Source organism: Tupaia chinensis, unplaced genomic scaffold, assembly GCF_000334495.1.
Source record: "Tupaia chinensis unplaced genomic scaffold, TupChi_1.0 Scaffold000276_2, whole genome shotgun sequence".
Classification (NCBI taxonomy): Eukaryota; Metazoa; Chordata; class Mammalia; order Scandentia; family Tupaiidae; genus Tupaia; species Tupaia belangeri.
This window is the reverse complement of record NW_006159759.1, coordinates 1,874,471-1,890,914: the sequence shown is the minus strand read 5'-3', so window position 1 is coordinate 1,890,914 and position 16,444 is coordinate 1,874,471. Positions and strand designations below refer to the sequence as shown.

Genomic DNA, 16,444 nt, shown 5'->3' with positions numbered 1-16,444 from the left:
GTTGAGTATCCTTTATTCAAAATGCTTTTGACCAGCAGTGTTTTGGATCTTGTTTTGTATTTTTTTTTCTTCTTCAAATTTTGGAATAATTACACCAATATAATGAGATATGCTGGGAGTGTGGCCCAAATTTAAACACAGAACTTGTTAGTGTTCCTATGTCCCTTATTTGCATATCCTAAAGGTCATTTTATGCAATATTTTGTATTGAAGTGTTTTGACTATGGCCTGTCACATGAAGGCAGGTGTAGAGTTTTCCACTCTTGACATCTTTAGTTGACAAATGCTAATCACCCAATTCTTAAAGAAGTTCTGAAAGTTTAGGGCAGAAAAAGGTACTGCTATTCTGAAATATGCCCATTTCTCTGTTGTAGGTGCCTTGCAGAACCACTGATGACTTACAAGTTGCACAAAGATTTTATTGTTGCTGTTAGTAAGTACACTGCATCAGATGCATTGTAATTGATGTAGTCTATACAGATATACTTAGTTGTGTAATTTTAATTAGCCAGTTGAAATCTTTTGTTGCATATTGCTTATAAAATTACCAATCTGGCACTTGGCAGCCATATTGTTTATAGGCCAGTAAGAAATTGCAGAATGAACTGAACTAATTTGTCCAAATGAGACCACATTAGGGTAATACTCTGGTGTGATTAAAAGGAGCTATGAGGGGTTAGCCCTGTGGCCTAGTGGTTAAAGGATCTGGATCCCACATGGCCAACCATGGTTTGAATATTGGCTCCTGCAGCTTAGAGAACACACCGGGTTCATGTGCACAGATGCCCAAGACCCTGGCAGGATGGAGAAATGTAGAAGGGTTTGTGGCATGTCCATGCCCCCATTGAAGGGGGTGCTTTCTTCCTTTCCTCCCTCTGTCTCCGGTCAGTGTATGTACCCTCTAGTGATTATTAATAATAAAAAAAATAGCTGTGAGGAATTCTACTTTTATTTTATTTGCATGATAAGCAATTCAGTGGTTAAATAAACTTGACTGCAAAAATATACAGAAAGTCATATCACCAAACAAGCTCACACGCTATATTCCTAAATCGGAGAAAAGAGTCAAATATTTTTTGACAAGCAATAGTCACTTAGGTCAGTCCTTTCTCCCTCTTGTATTTATTTTCAATGGTGACATATTTATGTTATTTCTTTAAATCTGTGACTGTCATAATGTCATATGAACAGATAAGTTTTATTGAAAATTTGTGGGAGTGAGGTGGTTTGGAGAACAGTACGAAACATACAACCTGAGAAGTGAAAATACAGACTTTTAAACCATTGAGACCAAAGTGCCAGATTACCATCTGAACCCATCACAACTTAATCAGAAGCGAGCATTTCGTTGTTAAGATGTGTGAAGTATGACTTTAACGAGTTCTTTTCACGATCTAGGGGAGAAATCAGTTGCATTAGTTTACTGTCATAGATTGTCATGTCACCAGAAATATTGTCTTCTGATAAAAGTGTCAGATAGAGTTCAGCGACCTTGGTTTCGGATCCAGCACTCATGTCTAACCACTTGGCCACATAAGTACCTTTACAGCTTTCTACTATAAAAACTCTCCTCTCTACACTCTCTTCATAGAAATCTCTCTACTAGATGAACAGGACTTAAGAAAGTATATAATCCAGCCTTTCATTTTTGTCAACCAGGAAATCAGACCTCAGATTAGGCAAGCTGTTTGTCAAAGGGCACTGGTAGATTCATGGGAAAACCAGAGCTACAAGCTAGTTTTGTTGTTGTTGTTGTTGTTGTTTTACTTTTATCCTACAGCCGTTTCTTACAGAAAGGTTATTTTACAATAGTGTGTGTGGAGAGGTAAGGCTTTTGTAGGATGCGGATATAGTTTATTATTTGTTGATGAGGACGTGCGTGTGTTCTCAACTGGGCTGGACTGAGGTGTGTGTCACGCTGGATAAAGTCTCTACATTCTAAATTACATATAGTGATTAACTGTATAAATAATAACTAAAATTAATAAATAAAAATTATTTAAAAAATAGTGTTTGAGCTTCCTAAGTAGGTTGTTTTAGTACAAATCGTTGGTCACTGATTTTGTTTCTCCACTTGCTTCTCTTGCAAATAGTCATATTCCTTCTGACCATGAGATTTAAAGTATGTTTTTACATATAAGAATTCATCTTTTATCTGGGTCAGGGATTCCTATTTAGTAGGTGCTGAGTTAATAAAAGTAGGTTATTTGGCATCAAGCATCAAAAGTGCAGCTTAGAATAAAGGGGAAGTTATTCAGAGCCCAAGAGGTACCTCACAGAATTCCTTGCTGGAGAAGGAGTCAGGCTTCCAAGAGCCTGTACCCAGAAACTGCAGAGTTGGGAATTAGTGTTTCTTTTCTCACTGTTTCTGGAGGATCTCTGATCTTCATTCTTTGCTGCATTTCTGTCTCATTTTTGTCTCTCTTTCCAGTCAGACTTTCTTGGGATATTTTGGTCGCCTCACCCTTGGTTTTATATAATCTGCTTTGCTTCATGCATCCAACAGACAAGAGTTTTGGTGTCTGCATCCCGACTCCTAGAAGAGACCTGGTGTTTCGCCTCAGCCGTGTTCTCTCCTCGCACTGTATCCAAGTAACTGTGCCCAGAGTGGTCCCAGAATATAAATCTTACGTGTTCAGGCACTATCAAGTAAAAGGGCTTGGTGTAGTGGGCAGTCAGCATTCCCACATTACTTGTTTACTTTACAGCAAGAGAATGCTGACTATTGGGTTGTCGGGAAAGTCATGACACATTTTATAGAAAAACGTAGACAATAAGCCTTGACTTTCCCGACGACCTAATAGATTCCTGTTCTGAAGAGGCAGATATTTCTCTAGCAGACCAGTTAACATCTTGGCTTTTACCCGGTAGTCAAGTGTACCTTAGAAGAGGTAGCGTAATGGTTATGTCGCTGGACTCCCACATAGTCGACCGCAGTTCGAGTCCCAGACTCGGTGGCTTAAACTCACGCCAGGCGCATGTGTGTGCGTGCCCAAGATCCCAAGAGGAGAATGGAGGAGAAGGGATTGCGGCGTGGCCATCCCCCCTGGGGGGTGATTTCTTGCTTTCTGTCTCTCTATCTCTCTCTGTCTGTCTGGAGAGCGCACGCACCCTATAGCAAAAACAAAAAAAAAAAAAAAAGAAGAAGAAAAAGAAAGAGTACCTTAGAAGAGGTCTAGGTTTTCAGATTTACCATGGTTGGTATGGGCTTAAAATTCATTATCATTCTGTTTTGGGGACCAGCAGTTAGCGTAATAGCTATGTCACTGAACTCCCACGTAGTCGACCGTGGTTCGCATCCCGGACCTGGTGGCTTAAAATTCACGCTGGGCACGTGCGTGTACGTGCTCAAGATCCCGAGAGGAGAATGGAGGAGAAGGGACTGTGGCGTGGTCATCCTCCCTAGGGGATGATTTCTTGCTTTCTGTCTCTCTGTCTCTCTCTGTCTGTCTGGTGAGCACACGTGCCCTATAGCAAAAAAAAAAAAAAAAAATCATTATTATTCTGTTTTCATAATAATGTTGAGACCTCAGAAAAGTTACTGTATTTGTCACTGAATCTGTATAAGAAAAAGAATACCAGCTTCCTCTGGTCACTGGGGGTTTGGATCTCTAGGCAGTTTCTATGTGATAGTGTGTTTTACAGTGCCTGGCACATTAGACAGTCTGTACCACTTGCTGTGATTGTTAACACTTCTAAAGGCTGGATCCTATCCTTGGATGACAAACTCCAAACAGATAATGAATTAGGGTAGTATGAAAAGTATTAGGTGGTCGGGAAAGTCGTGACGATGAAAAAATGTGTCACAACTTTCCCAACAATGCAGTATATAGCTCAGTGGCTAAGCATGTTTGTGTAGAACTGATAGAAATGAGGTTGTTTGGTTTCCTAACTTCATGACCGTGGGTGAGTTAGTTAACCTCTCTAAGCCTCAGAGAGTGATAACAGTATGTACTTGAACCAATGCCAGTCAGGCATGGGAGGCAGAAGTGGTCATGTTTAAAGAAGTAATATTTATATATGTGTTTGAATACAATTAACACTTAAACATTTGCAACCTTTTTATTTAACAGAATCTGATGACCAGAACTACAGGGTGGAGGCAGTACATGCGTTGGTGCACAAATTGCCAGAAAAAAACAGGGAGATGCTGGACATCTTAATAAAGCACCTGGTCAAGTAATTGTCTTCTATTGTTCATTTAACAACTTGCTCACCTGTTAAAGTTCAGCTTGTTCATGTCTCTGAAAAATATGATGCTATAACCTTTCTATTATAATCAGAGTACATTGAATGTGCTTAAAACGTGATATGGTTATTTTAAAGATGAATCTGTATGTGTGGATTTATTTGTATTTATTCTCCATGTGCAAGTAATTATATCCCTTTGCAACTGTTCAACCAATTCTGAAACACAGATGTGAACTTAAAGATACCTGAAGGAGTAGAGATTTTTCCCCCCAATTCTCTTAGGTGCAGTGTAGGCAGTGGGTTTGAGGACCAGAGCTCTGTACCACCAAAGTCGTCATCCCCGGGTCAATACCACACTCTAATGCTAGATTCCTTCTCTGGATTCAGCTTCTCTTAATCTCCAAAGACTTTTTCTAGCATTGCTGCCAATTCATCAATGTACTTAAAAATTTCTGTCTGCCTCCTGATTAATAGACAGACAGACAGATACTGTATTAGACTTCCCCAGAGAAAGTGAACCAATAGGGTGTGTGTGGGTGTGTATGTGAGTGTGTGTGTGTGTGTGTGTAAAAAGAAACACAGACACACAGAGAGAGAGAGAGAAATTGATAGATAGACTGACTGATTTTCATTGACTGACATGATTTTGGAAGCTGGTAAATCCCAAATCCCCAGGGAGGCTGACAGGCTAGAACCTGGAAATAGCTAATATTTTAGCTCAAATCCAAAGGCAGTCTGGAGGCACAATTTTACTTCCTTTTTCTCCTAAGACTTTCAGCTGATTGGATGAGGCCCACCTACATTATAGAAGATAGTCTGTTCCATTTCACATCTACTCCTTTAAATGTTTATCTGATCTAAAAAAGTACTTTCACAGAAACACCTAAAATAATGTTGGCCCAAAAAATCTACTCATCCTAAATTGCCGGCAACTTTACATGTTGCCATGTGAAGTTAATCATTATAGATTGATAAAGCCTATCTATCTAGAGATTAAAACACATGTATATAAACACACTTACACACATGTATATACTCCAGTAACTTATTTGCTATGCTATTGGAAATAAAGTCTAAATTCAGTTCTAAACTTACTTAAAAATTCCCATACAACATTTACTATTTAATAGAGACATTTTCCATTTTAAAGAATACCATGATTTACAATAAAATGATTACTTATTCCTTCTGTGATGTAAGTGACAACCAATTTATGCTCCTTTGAGCAATGCGCATTTGAAATAGTGCTACATAAACATTTAAATCTCAACTTGCAAGCTTTAAGAGAATATGAGCACCCCACCCTGCAACATGCCACAGCTTAAAATAAAAAGGAAATTCTTTAGGAATGATATCATTAAAGTTCATCATTAACTATTGACCCATAGCAGCATTTGTTTTAGCTAATGAACAAAGGACTGCTGTCCTTGGTCAGGGTTAGTTTAGAATGGGGTGAGCGCTTCATGAAATGTAACTATACTATTTATTGGGCATTCTTTTTCTGGTCTTCAAACTGGTGTAATTTTCTAGCAAGGCTTCTAAACTGTGCTTTTAAAAACCACATGAGTATCACATAAATTGTTTTTGCTTAATTATCCAGAATGTTGGCTTAGCACAAGCTTCATCCTTCTTGTGACTGTGTGTGGCTTTGACACAGGGGAGTGTTGGTGTAGTAACCACTAAAGAGTGCTTGAAACATATTTTGTCCATCATTTACCATTGTTCCTGGCTTCCTTCTTGAACCTAAAATAGGCCAAGCCCCATTGACTAAGTGGCAGCGGAGGAATGTGCTCAAATCACCACTCACTCACTCATGAAAACCACAAACAACTAAGAACACTTTTGGTCTCTTTATATGGCTGGAAAAAGGGGGAATATAAGACTAGTTATCTTGGGACCAGCAGTTAGCATAATGGCTATGTCGCTGGACTCCAATATAGTCGACCGCGGTTCGAATCCCAGACCCAGTGGCTTAAAACGCTGGGCATGTGTGCATGCATGCCCAAGATCCAGAGAGGAGAATGGAGGAGAAGGGATTGTGGTGTGGTCATCCCCCCAGGGGGTGATTTCTCACTTTCTGTCTCTCTTTCTGGTGAGCACATGTGCCTTATAGCAAAAACCTCACAAAAAAAAAAAAAAAAAAAAAAAAAAAAAAAACCTAGTTATCTCAATTGGGATTCTAAAGACTAAAGGATCAATTCCAAATCTCCATTAATTGAGAAATACAGATGCTGTTTGACTTACAGTGGGGTTACAGCAAGCATGGGCATTTCAGAGACACAATGGAGTGCAAAAACACAAAACCCAGGATCCAAAGCTCTGGAATAACCATGCTCTATGCTCCATAGAGTATTTGTTACTTGAGTGATTGCATGGCTCACTGGGAGCTGGGTTCTGCTCCTCAGCATCATGAGAGAGTACCATACCACGTGACAGACACTGGCCCAGGGAAAGATAAACATTTGAAGTTTGAAGTATAGTTTCTACTGAATGCATACCACTGTCACATCATCGTATAATCAGAAAATTTTAAGTTAATCCGTCCAAAGTCAGGGACCATCTGTAGAATAAATCATGGCTTCCTTTCTTAGAAGGAAAGGAATTTCCTTTTTGTCTTTAAGACAAAAGCTATCTCTGCTATCTTCTTTGACTGTAATTCAACTTAAAAATGTTAAAAGTGTTCTTACTTTTAAGCACATTTTGGGAAGACTTATTCACTGGGGAGATATAACATTTAAAAAAAATTATTCTGGAGTTCATTTGAATGCAAAACTAAAAGTGAAAGGTTTCTCCTAAATGAATTTTTAATATTACACATGGAAAGACACTAATGGTATTAAATTTACCAATTTGTTGAAGTTGTTTTTAATTTGAAAATATCTAGGTGACTCCAAATTCTTTTTTGAAGAGGTTTTTGCTATAGGGCGCATGTGCTCACCAGAAAGACAGACAGAAAGCGAGAAATCACCCCCCAGGGAGGATGGCCACGCCACAATCCCTTCTCCTCCCACGATCTTGGGCACGCACGCACATGCACTCAGCTTGAGTTTTAAGCCACCGGGTCTGGTACTCAAACTGCAGTCAACTGTATGGGAGTTTAGCTACATAGCCTTTACGCTGACTGCTGGTCCTGGTGACCACAAATTCTTAAGTTTGTGAAAATATGAACCTAAACAAAACTCTTGAGTTCTTTATTGAGAAAGCCTTCCCATAAGCACATAAGTTTGCTTCACATTGAGTCGATTCTTCTATCATTGTATTTTATTTTTATCTCTCATAACATTTTTTTTGCTTTAAAATCCATTTCATGTAGTATTAGTGTAAGCTGCTCTGACTTTCTCATGTTGCTGTTGGCATGATGTGTGTTCTGTCTTCTACTTTCAACCTATCTGTTTTTGAATCTAAAATATGTTTACTATAGAGAGCAAACACTGGGATCGCTCTCTCTCTTTTTTTTTAAACCCAGTCTGATAATCTCTAACTCTAGATTGTATCACTCAATCTATTCACATTTAATGTTTTCTTGGTATAGTTGGATATTTTTCTTTTTTCTTTTTGTTTTCTGTATATTGCATGTCTCAACATATTGTTCTCAGAATGCAAGTAATTATATCCTTTGTAGCTATTAACTAATTCTGAAACACACAGATGTGAACTAAAAGATGTGTGAAGTAATATGTAGTTTTTTTTCCCCTCAATTTTCTTTGGTGCATTGTAGACAGCAGGTTTGAAGGCCAATGCTCCATATGGCTAAAGTCAACAAGTTCCCTTTGCAACAAATGTTTCTTCAATCTATATGCTCTTAGCGCAGTTTCCAGATATTTTAGATTTTTTTTTCCATTTAAAGTTTTTGCCATAGGGCCTGTATGCTCGCAAGAGAGAGATTAAAAGAGAGAGAGAAACAGAGGGAGGGAAAGTGAGAAATGACTCCCCAAGGGGGATGGCCATGCTTTAATTCGTTCTCCTCTTGTGATTTTGGGGGCACACACACACACGCGCACCTAGAGTGTTTCAAGGCACCAGGTCCAGAACTCAAACCTCAGTCAGCCATGTTAGAGTCCAGCACCTTTAACTCCATACCACCTGATGGCCCCCTTTTTTTATGATAATTTTTTTCTTCCTTAGGTTGTTTCTCTGAGTTTTGTGTCTCTGGGGGTTCCTGTGTACCATCTGAAAAGTTTAACTTTTAAGCATACAATGTTGATTCCTTTCTGCATAAAATCATAGATTTAAAATAAGGTAAATTGGCAGATTCCAATATACATTTTAAATAAAGAAGAGGGGGATGTTTCAGAAGACAACAATTACCAATGTGCCCCCTACATGAATTGAGGGAATGAGTTGCAAACCCTACTGAAATGAGGAGTGGTAAGGTCTGTATTACTTGAGTAGCCCAGCAGAAGGGAAATTCAATGAAGAGAAAATGAGTCATTGAAATATTTTGTCTTTTGTGTAGTCATCAACTCTCCTTTTCAAAAGAGACCAAGTTTTTAAAGATTTTCAAATTTCCTATTGAGCTTAATAGTCATCATATTCCATTTTAGTTACATTATGGTAACTAATGATATTTTACCAAGTATGTCTAAAGTCAGCTTAATTTCAGGGGAGAATGTTGTCTCAGGATCATCTTTTATTAGATTGTTGAGAAAGTCATGACATGTTTTTCTATGCAAAAATGCCTTGTGACTTTCCTAATGACCCAATAGTTTATTTTATTGACATTTAAGTTTCTCAATCCTATAAAGATGTCATACTTGATTTACAGATGATGAAGCTGAATCTACAGATATTAAACAACTTGGCTGTGTTCAATCCAGCTTTCAAGTGATGGATCTAGATAGGCTTACTGCCTTTACATACCATACATGTCATATAAATAAATAATATATAATATTTGGTAATAATATAAAAAAATAAACTTAGAATGTAACCCTTCTCACTCTAAAAGCCATTTCACCCAGTACTGCCTTAGGCACGGGGAAATGCCAGCAATTTCTGTCCGGTGTCATGAGTTGCATAGATAATCTAACACCCTGGATTTCCCATGAAATCTGTGAGGGTGTAGAATATAGTAGGTGATACGTACTCAGTCACACATAACCATAATCTTACGCTGTGTTGCTTCCTAAAACTACATTCTTATAACTTGACTGGGAGTTAGATAGGAAAGCTCATGATGAAACCAGAAGATTAGTTAAATGAATGTATCTAATTTCCAGATTTAGTAAGCCAGTCAGAAATCATTCTGATCATTGTTGCTGGGATGACTTTGCTCAGGTTAGTGACCTCAGAGACTTTTCGTTTCATTTTTCAGCCAACAATGATGCTCCTTATCTGTTTGCCTTACTGTTTGCCTAGTACAGTGCCTGAGGCTAGAGAGACACTAAGGGAAGCTTTGGATAGGTGGGTGGATAGAAGGAAGGAATGAACGAATGAACAAATCTATATTGTCCTATGGTATATCTGAGGGTCTTGAGAAAACCCTTGAATTGCAGTCAGGACCCCTAATTTGCCACAGTTCCCAATTTACTCTAGGATCATCTGTGATTTTTAACTGTAAGACAGGAATAACTGACTGCCTTTGATGATTGGATGTAGTAATATGTGTGAAATGCCTGACAGTATGGTCTCTCTAACATGTTGATGAATCTGAATGTCACTACAACCAGTCTGATCCTCACCCTCTGTTCTAGGAGTGTAGTGCCCCAGAAAATGCCAAACACCTACTAATCTTCCTGAGGTCATTGGACTTGGTTTAGAAAAATCAAAATTCTTTTCATTTCACTATGTTAAATCTTGTAATTATGTGTTTTATTTGGACTAATGTTGACCTATTACATCTTTATGACTATATCCTTTAGTGTCATTGGGAGCAGTTCAAACCAACTGGAAGAATTAGCCTATAATGGCATATTTTACATTTTTATGCCTCAAATTCTACAGAAGAGAATATCTCTTAAGTGTTAAACATTTAAGATGTTTTTGTTGTTCTTGGTTTGCAGAGTATCACTACACAGCCAACAAAATCTCATGACTGTCTCAAATCTTGGCGTCATATTTGGACCAACCCTAATGAGAGCGCAAGAAGAAACTGTGGCAGCTATGATGAATATTAAGTTTCAGAATATTGTAGTTGAAATTCTGATAGAGCATTACGAAAAGGTGGGCCGAATTTTCATGTGCCAACGTTACATTTTGTATTTTGTGTTTAAATAATTTAGAATTTGTATTGTCTGTAAGCTTTACATTGTGACCTCATGTTCTTGTAAGTCTGGTATAAATTCACTCTGTGTTGACCTTGATTATTTTTTGTTTAATGTTTAAGTGAGCCTTAATACTCTTTAGTGTTTGGGTCATCAGGATCATGATATATTTTTGCATAGAAAAATGTGAAAAAAGATGTCATGACTTTTCTGACAACCCAATACAACATTTACTTCTCAAATTTTTCTTCTTCAGCAATTGTATAGTCAATATATTACTTATATTTAGAGAATAAGATTACATTGTGGTTAAGACTGTTTTAACCTTCTCTTTCATCCCTGTGTAGTTAGTCTCCTTCCTTTAATAGAAGTAATGTTCTTTTTTCTATTTAATTAATTATTTTTTATTGTTATTCTCCAATTTGGAGAGAGAGAGAGAGAGAGAGAGAGAGAGAGAAAGGGAGAATGAAAAAACAAGCCGCCAGGTCCAGGACTGGAACCTCAGTCGGCCATGTGGAGTCCAGCGCCTTCACCATCATGCCACCTGCTGGCCCCCAGAAGTAATATTCTAAATTTTTTTTAAAAAAGATATTTTTTAGGGTATAGATCCTTGAAATCTTCTCTATATCCAGGCCTTAAAGAGAATTTCTTTTCTTTTAAAGAATGTGATCTTGGCATAACTATGGGAAGAAGAAATTGTGGAAGCCATGTTGATTTGATTGTTAAGTAAATCCAGCTACTTAAGGGTTTACCGCTTGTGATCCATTTATATCCATTCTGGTCCTGTGTGAGATAACTGGGTCCCTGTCTCCTTGGGTCCCTTCCTGGTGCCCACAGGGGAGTGTCCTGGCACCTACCCAAGGTCACAAACTCTCACAGCCTGAGAACACATGCTGCCTCCAGGGGTTGTGCTCTTACCTCGCCTGTCACATTCCCTGACCACTCTGAGCCTTGAGAAAGAAGTAGCCATTTAGCTGGAGAAATGATACAAAATGAGCCTCATCCTCTCAGGTTATATTCTTCAGAGCATGAAGATGGAAAGAGAATGTTATAGTAAAGAAGAGTGAACCGATGTGTCTTGACATAGACATTTATTTGTATTTGAAAGGCTTTATTGAAATTATTGAAAGAGCTGAGTTTCACTGTTTGGGATATTGGGAGAATTTTTTAAAAATGCTTAGAGAAGAAACATTACTCATTGTAAATGGAGAAGAAAGTTTATAACTGTTCTAGGATATGTGTGTGTGTGTGTGTGTGTGTGTGTGTGTGTTAAGCATCTCTTGCTATGCAACCAATGAATAGCATATAGTTCTAAGATTATCTAATAACTCTCCAAGCTTATTTTATGATTAAAATGGCAATTTCACCTGTTTATTGCCCTTCATCCATTTTTCCTCTACGTAGATTTTTCACACTGCCCCCGACCCAAGCATTCTTCTTCCACAACCTCAGTCTCGGTCTGGATCACGAAGGACACGAGCAATCTGCCTCTCCACGGGCTCTCGGAAGCCCAGGGGGAGGTATACTCCATGCCTGGCAGAACCCGACAGTAAGTGTGCATGGCCCTAGAGAGGTGCTTTCTTCATTCTTTAATTCAGCTTTGTCTCACTTTATTTGCAACTAGGTAGAAATAGATGTTCTCACTGACGCCCTTTCCCCAACAGCCCCTCTTCTAATATTTACGTATTCTTTGCCAGTGTAATCCCAAGGTATCTTGGACAAACAAATTCATTATTGCTACAAAGGAAAAAAAATAGTTTGTTCAATGCCTCTTTTTTCCTGCAGCTGTGATTAAGTACGTCGGGTGCTACTTTGTAGTAGGTTTTGTCCTGTTGTCAAAAAGGTAGAGAAGAAAGCCAGAGAAAGCCTGACTGAAGCAGTCATTTTCTTTCTTCCTTTTACATTATGTTCTTAAAGCATCACCTCTTGGGTATCAAAGCATCTGAAAGAGAGAAAAGAAAGAAAAAGAAAAAAGGATATCATGCATTATCACTAACTTGCTATTCAGAGTCAAGGCCTCAGAAGGTGTGGGTGGCAGCTTGAGCCTGTGGTATGCAATCATCTGTGACCCTTCTCATCCCATTTTATAGTCCCCCTGCCCCTGATTTTCTCCAGTGGTCAGTATTTAATTGAAAATAGAGTCTACTCATTTTTAATTTAGATTTGAGTGGGGTTTTTTTCATGATTTCTCTGATTTTTTTCTTACACTTTTATGAATGGTAAAAAATAAACTCAGTCAAATAGCTAGTTTTTTATGCAGCTATATCTTCACAGTAAAATGAAAAAAATCCTTACTTCGAAAATTATGAGCACCTCGTAATTTGCTGCTGAGATTTACAGATGCCTCTGAATGAAAGAGGATTCAGGTCCATTGTAACTCAGAACGACCTATGATCAAAAAAACAAAAATGAGGATTAAGAGTCCTGTCATATACTCCCTCCCATTGATCTCTTGTAATATCACAAAGGATTCGTATTTCCCTTCCTTTTGAGTGCTGTTTCAGACACAAATTTTGTTTGAAATCAAGCCAGTCCACTAATGCTTCAAGAAGTAATTACACAGAGCAGTTAGTTCATAGGTATATATGCAGGTTTTTTAGAATAGTATTGAAAAAGACATTTGCCAAATTCAAATGTGTATTTTCAAGCCTTGGTCTAATACAGAAGACAGTTCTCCATACCAGGTAAAGGCCTAGGATGCCGATGGGGTCAGGTGGCCACAAAGCACATTCTGAGCTGATGAACAGAAAGGTTTTGGAGATGCTGTTATCAAACAGGCGTGTTTTTTTCTCTCCCCCTCCTGCTCCTCCAGGTGACTCCTATAGCAGCAGCCCAGACAGCACACCCATGGGTAGCATTGAGTCACTCTCCTCTCACTCCTCTGAACAAAATAGCACTACAAAGTCGGCATCCTGTCAGCCCAGGGAGAAATCTGGAGGGATCCCTTGGATCGCAACCCCATCATCTTCCAATGGGCAGAAAAGCCTTGCTCTTTGGACAACTAGTCCTGAATCAAGTTCTAGAGAAGATGCAACCAAAACGGATGCAGAATCAGACTGCCAGAGTGTTGCCTCAGTCACCAGCCCGGGGGATGTCTCCCCACCTATAGATCTAGTCAAGAAAGGGCCTTATGGGCTTTCAGGACTGAAACGAACCTCTGCTTCCTCTCTCAGATCCATCTCTGCTGCTGAAGGTAAGCCATAGTGGTGCTGGTGTAAGATGTCATTGTCTCCATGTCACTTGCTGGATTATTCAGCGTGATTAAGCAGGGATAAAGTTAATGGAGAAAGAAACTAATGATGCTTATCTACTTTGTTCCTGGGCTTGGAGTTTAAAACTCTGGTGTGCTGTGACTTTTCCTGAATCTTTCCATCTCTGCAAGGTGATGTCTTTGTAATTACTGCAGATTTTGATCTCCCTGAGTGATGGGCTGCTATACTCAAAGAACATTCTGTTCCTTCTCATTTGGGCTCAGAGAAAAATGCTTCCTTTTGTTATGCACATGTACTGTGTTACTGGTATTATTTTGTCTAATAGCACCTTGCCTTTTTTTCCCCCCCTTGGGCTTTCGTTTTAGGAAACAAGAGCTACAGTGGATCCATTCAAAGCTTAAGTTCTATAGGTTCCAAAGATACACCCAAAACCCCTCCAAACCCAGACCTACCTCCAAAAATGTGCAGGAGGTTAAGGCTAGACACTGCCTCAAGCAATGGCTACCAACGACCTGGCTCAGTGTAAGTGGGAAATGTTTGTCTTGGCTATGTCTCCCAGAGATATAGAGAGGTTAATTGTGTTCAAAACAATGCTTGGGAATCCCACAATCCCTTGCTTCATCTGTAGAGTGAGTATGGTCAACCTCTGTAGGACCCTTACTCTCTTCTAAAAGGGACATGGAAGGTGAGTCAGCATATGTAAACAGTCATGTGGGATGGCACTTTGAGCATTTTCACTAGACGCAGAAATATGGCTTAATTTAAGGACATGAAAATATAGTACGTAAGGGCTTTGAAACTAAAAGCCTTCCTGGAGCAGCTAAACATTCTCCTCTCTGAAGAGACTGCTATGCCATGACTGACAGTCAGTCTAGCTCCCAGCTGCTTTTGTCTGTTATAAATAAATATATTAATAGTTACTTTGTAGCTCGTAAGGGTTGGTTTCTCTCCTCTTTAGCCTGGGTCCCCCCTACCTGAGCCCTCAGAGATGTAAACAGCTCCCAGAGAACGAGGAACAGGAAAACCAAGAGTACTTCTGATCGAAAGAAATGATGCAGAGTTGTAACGCCTGATGGGAGATGGGTATAGAGACGGGAACAGGAAGATTAGGTAAAGAAGATCAGATGAGCACCTGGAGAAAAGAATAAGCAGAATCCAGAGAGGAAGTTTCTCTCCCTTCATTTGTTTTCATGGCGTTTGCTGAGCATTTTCCAAAGCTGGATGAGCCATTATTTACTCTTTATGGAAGTTCTCTCTTTAAGGTCCACAGTGTCCTGAAACTGGTAGTATGAGCTCCATTTTGGAGATGATGAGAACTGATGCTTAGAAAATTGAGGAAACTAGTCCATATAGACCTCTGCTACTAAGTGTCAGAGCCATGATTCCAAGCTGGGCAGGGTTCTGTAGCTTCAGGTATCTGTTCTTTCTGTTATACTGTGTCCATCTTTAATATGATGTTATTCCTGACATTTTAATTATTCATTAAAAGTTCAGTAAGGCTTTTAACTCAGCCTGTTTCCATAGGAACAATGCCTTAAATTCATTTGTTCTTCCCTTCCTTCAATAAGACTTTTCAGTTGTAGAGTGTGTTCAATTCCTATTATTTTTCTCGGTTGGAAATCCAACTACAGTGGTATAGACAAATATATTTATACATCTCTCTGCTTCCCTGTGTGTATCATTCTAGCCAGTAGAGGAAATTAAATTTTAAGCCAATGGGAGAAGAGTTTTATCAATTAAAGAAGATGGTTTTTGTTTGTTTGTTTGTTTTTAAGTCTAGAACAGTTTTCTAGGACTTTGAAGTCCCCTCCTAGTAAATATAGAAACTTTTCTAATTATCTAGGGGACCTTAATTTCCTTTCTTTTTCATCTTTACCTGATAAGACCTCTTATCTCAAAAAGAACATGTTCTTGCCATGATTTTAAACAAGATTTAAATCCACAAATCTATGTTTTGGTTGTATTTTCAAAGTTTGTTCTTTTCACTTTACAGGAAAAACATTTGGATGTAAAAAATACATGAAATAATTATAGAATTCAGGGTGGTTTTTAATATATGTATATAAATGAACAATTGTTCATTCTTCTGTTAATTTAATTCTTTGATTCTTTCCTGATGGCTCCTCAGGAGTCAGTAACCTACTAGTGGGAGCAGATTGGGGAGAAAATGTTCCTTTTACTGCTCCCACAATTTACCGAAGTAAGAAGGATGAGGACAGAGGTCCCCAAGGGAGGTGACTGCAAGTTTATTGCAGTCTGATACTTGGTGAGCTGGACATTGGCATTATAGATCTCTGTGTCACATTAAAGCTTAGGACAATTAAAATTTGGTTCTCATTTTGGTGATGATGTTTCTTAAGTAGTTTTTGTTTAACTGATAACCCTGAATTTTACTTTGAACAGAATAAATTTCTGATTAACTTTATAAAATTTACACTTTAAAAATTGTTTTTCAGAGTGGCAGCAAAAGCCCAACTATTTGAAAATGTTGGTTCTCTTAAGCCAGTTGCTCCTGGGCGGTAAGTTCTCAAAACTCTTAAACTCAATAATAATAATAATAAAAAGACAGTGGTGACATTGTTGCCTTATGGTCACATGACACACTATCCATGCCGCTCTGCCCCTCAGTTATGCAGATGGTTAGATCCATGTCCACTGACCCTTCATGAGAGGCCATGTCTGGGAATGGGGTCTGATGTCTCAGATTATGATAGTGATGCCTTGTTTGCTAAAATCTTCACAACAAATCTAAACATACAAGGTTTCCTAAAACATAGGAGCTACATAACCTTTTCACGCCTTTTGACTCTGATGATCGTCCTTTCAGGGAATTTTCAA

At 38.6% G+C, this 16,444-nt stretch overlaps 1 protein-coding gene across 1 annotated transcript in view; it reads left to right on the top strand.

Moving 5' to 3' along the window:
* The window catches only part of ARHGAP42 (Rho GTPase activating protein 42), a gene marked incomplete at its 5' end in the record, with an annotated part of 308,666 nt that overhangs the window by 276,895 nt on the left and 15,327 nt on the right, over positions 1–16,444 (top strand). The window contains 7 exon segments of the mRNA XM_006150099.3: positions 375–433; positions 4,074–4,179; positions 10,194–10,353; positions 11,799–11,943; positions 13,207–13,587; positions 13,972–14,128; positions 16,063–16,125. Of these exon segments, the coding sequence (XP_006150161.1) occupies positions 375–433; positions 4,074–4,179; positions 10,194–10,353; positions 11,799–11,943; positions 13,207–13,587; positions 13,972–14,128; positions 16,063–16,125 (1,071 nt within the window).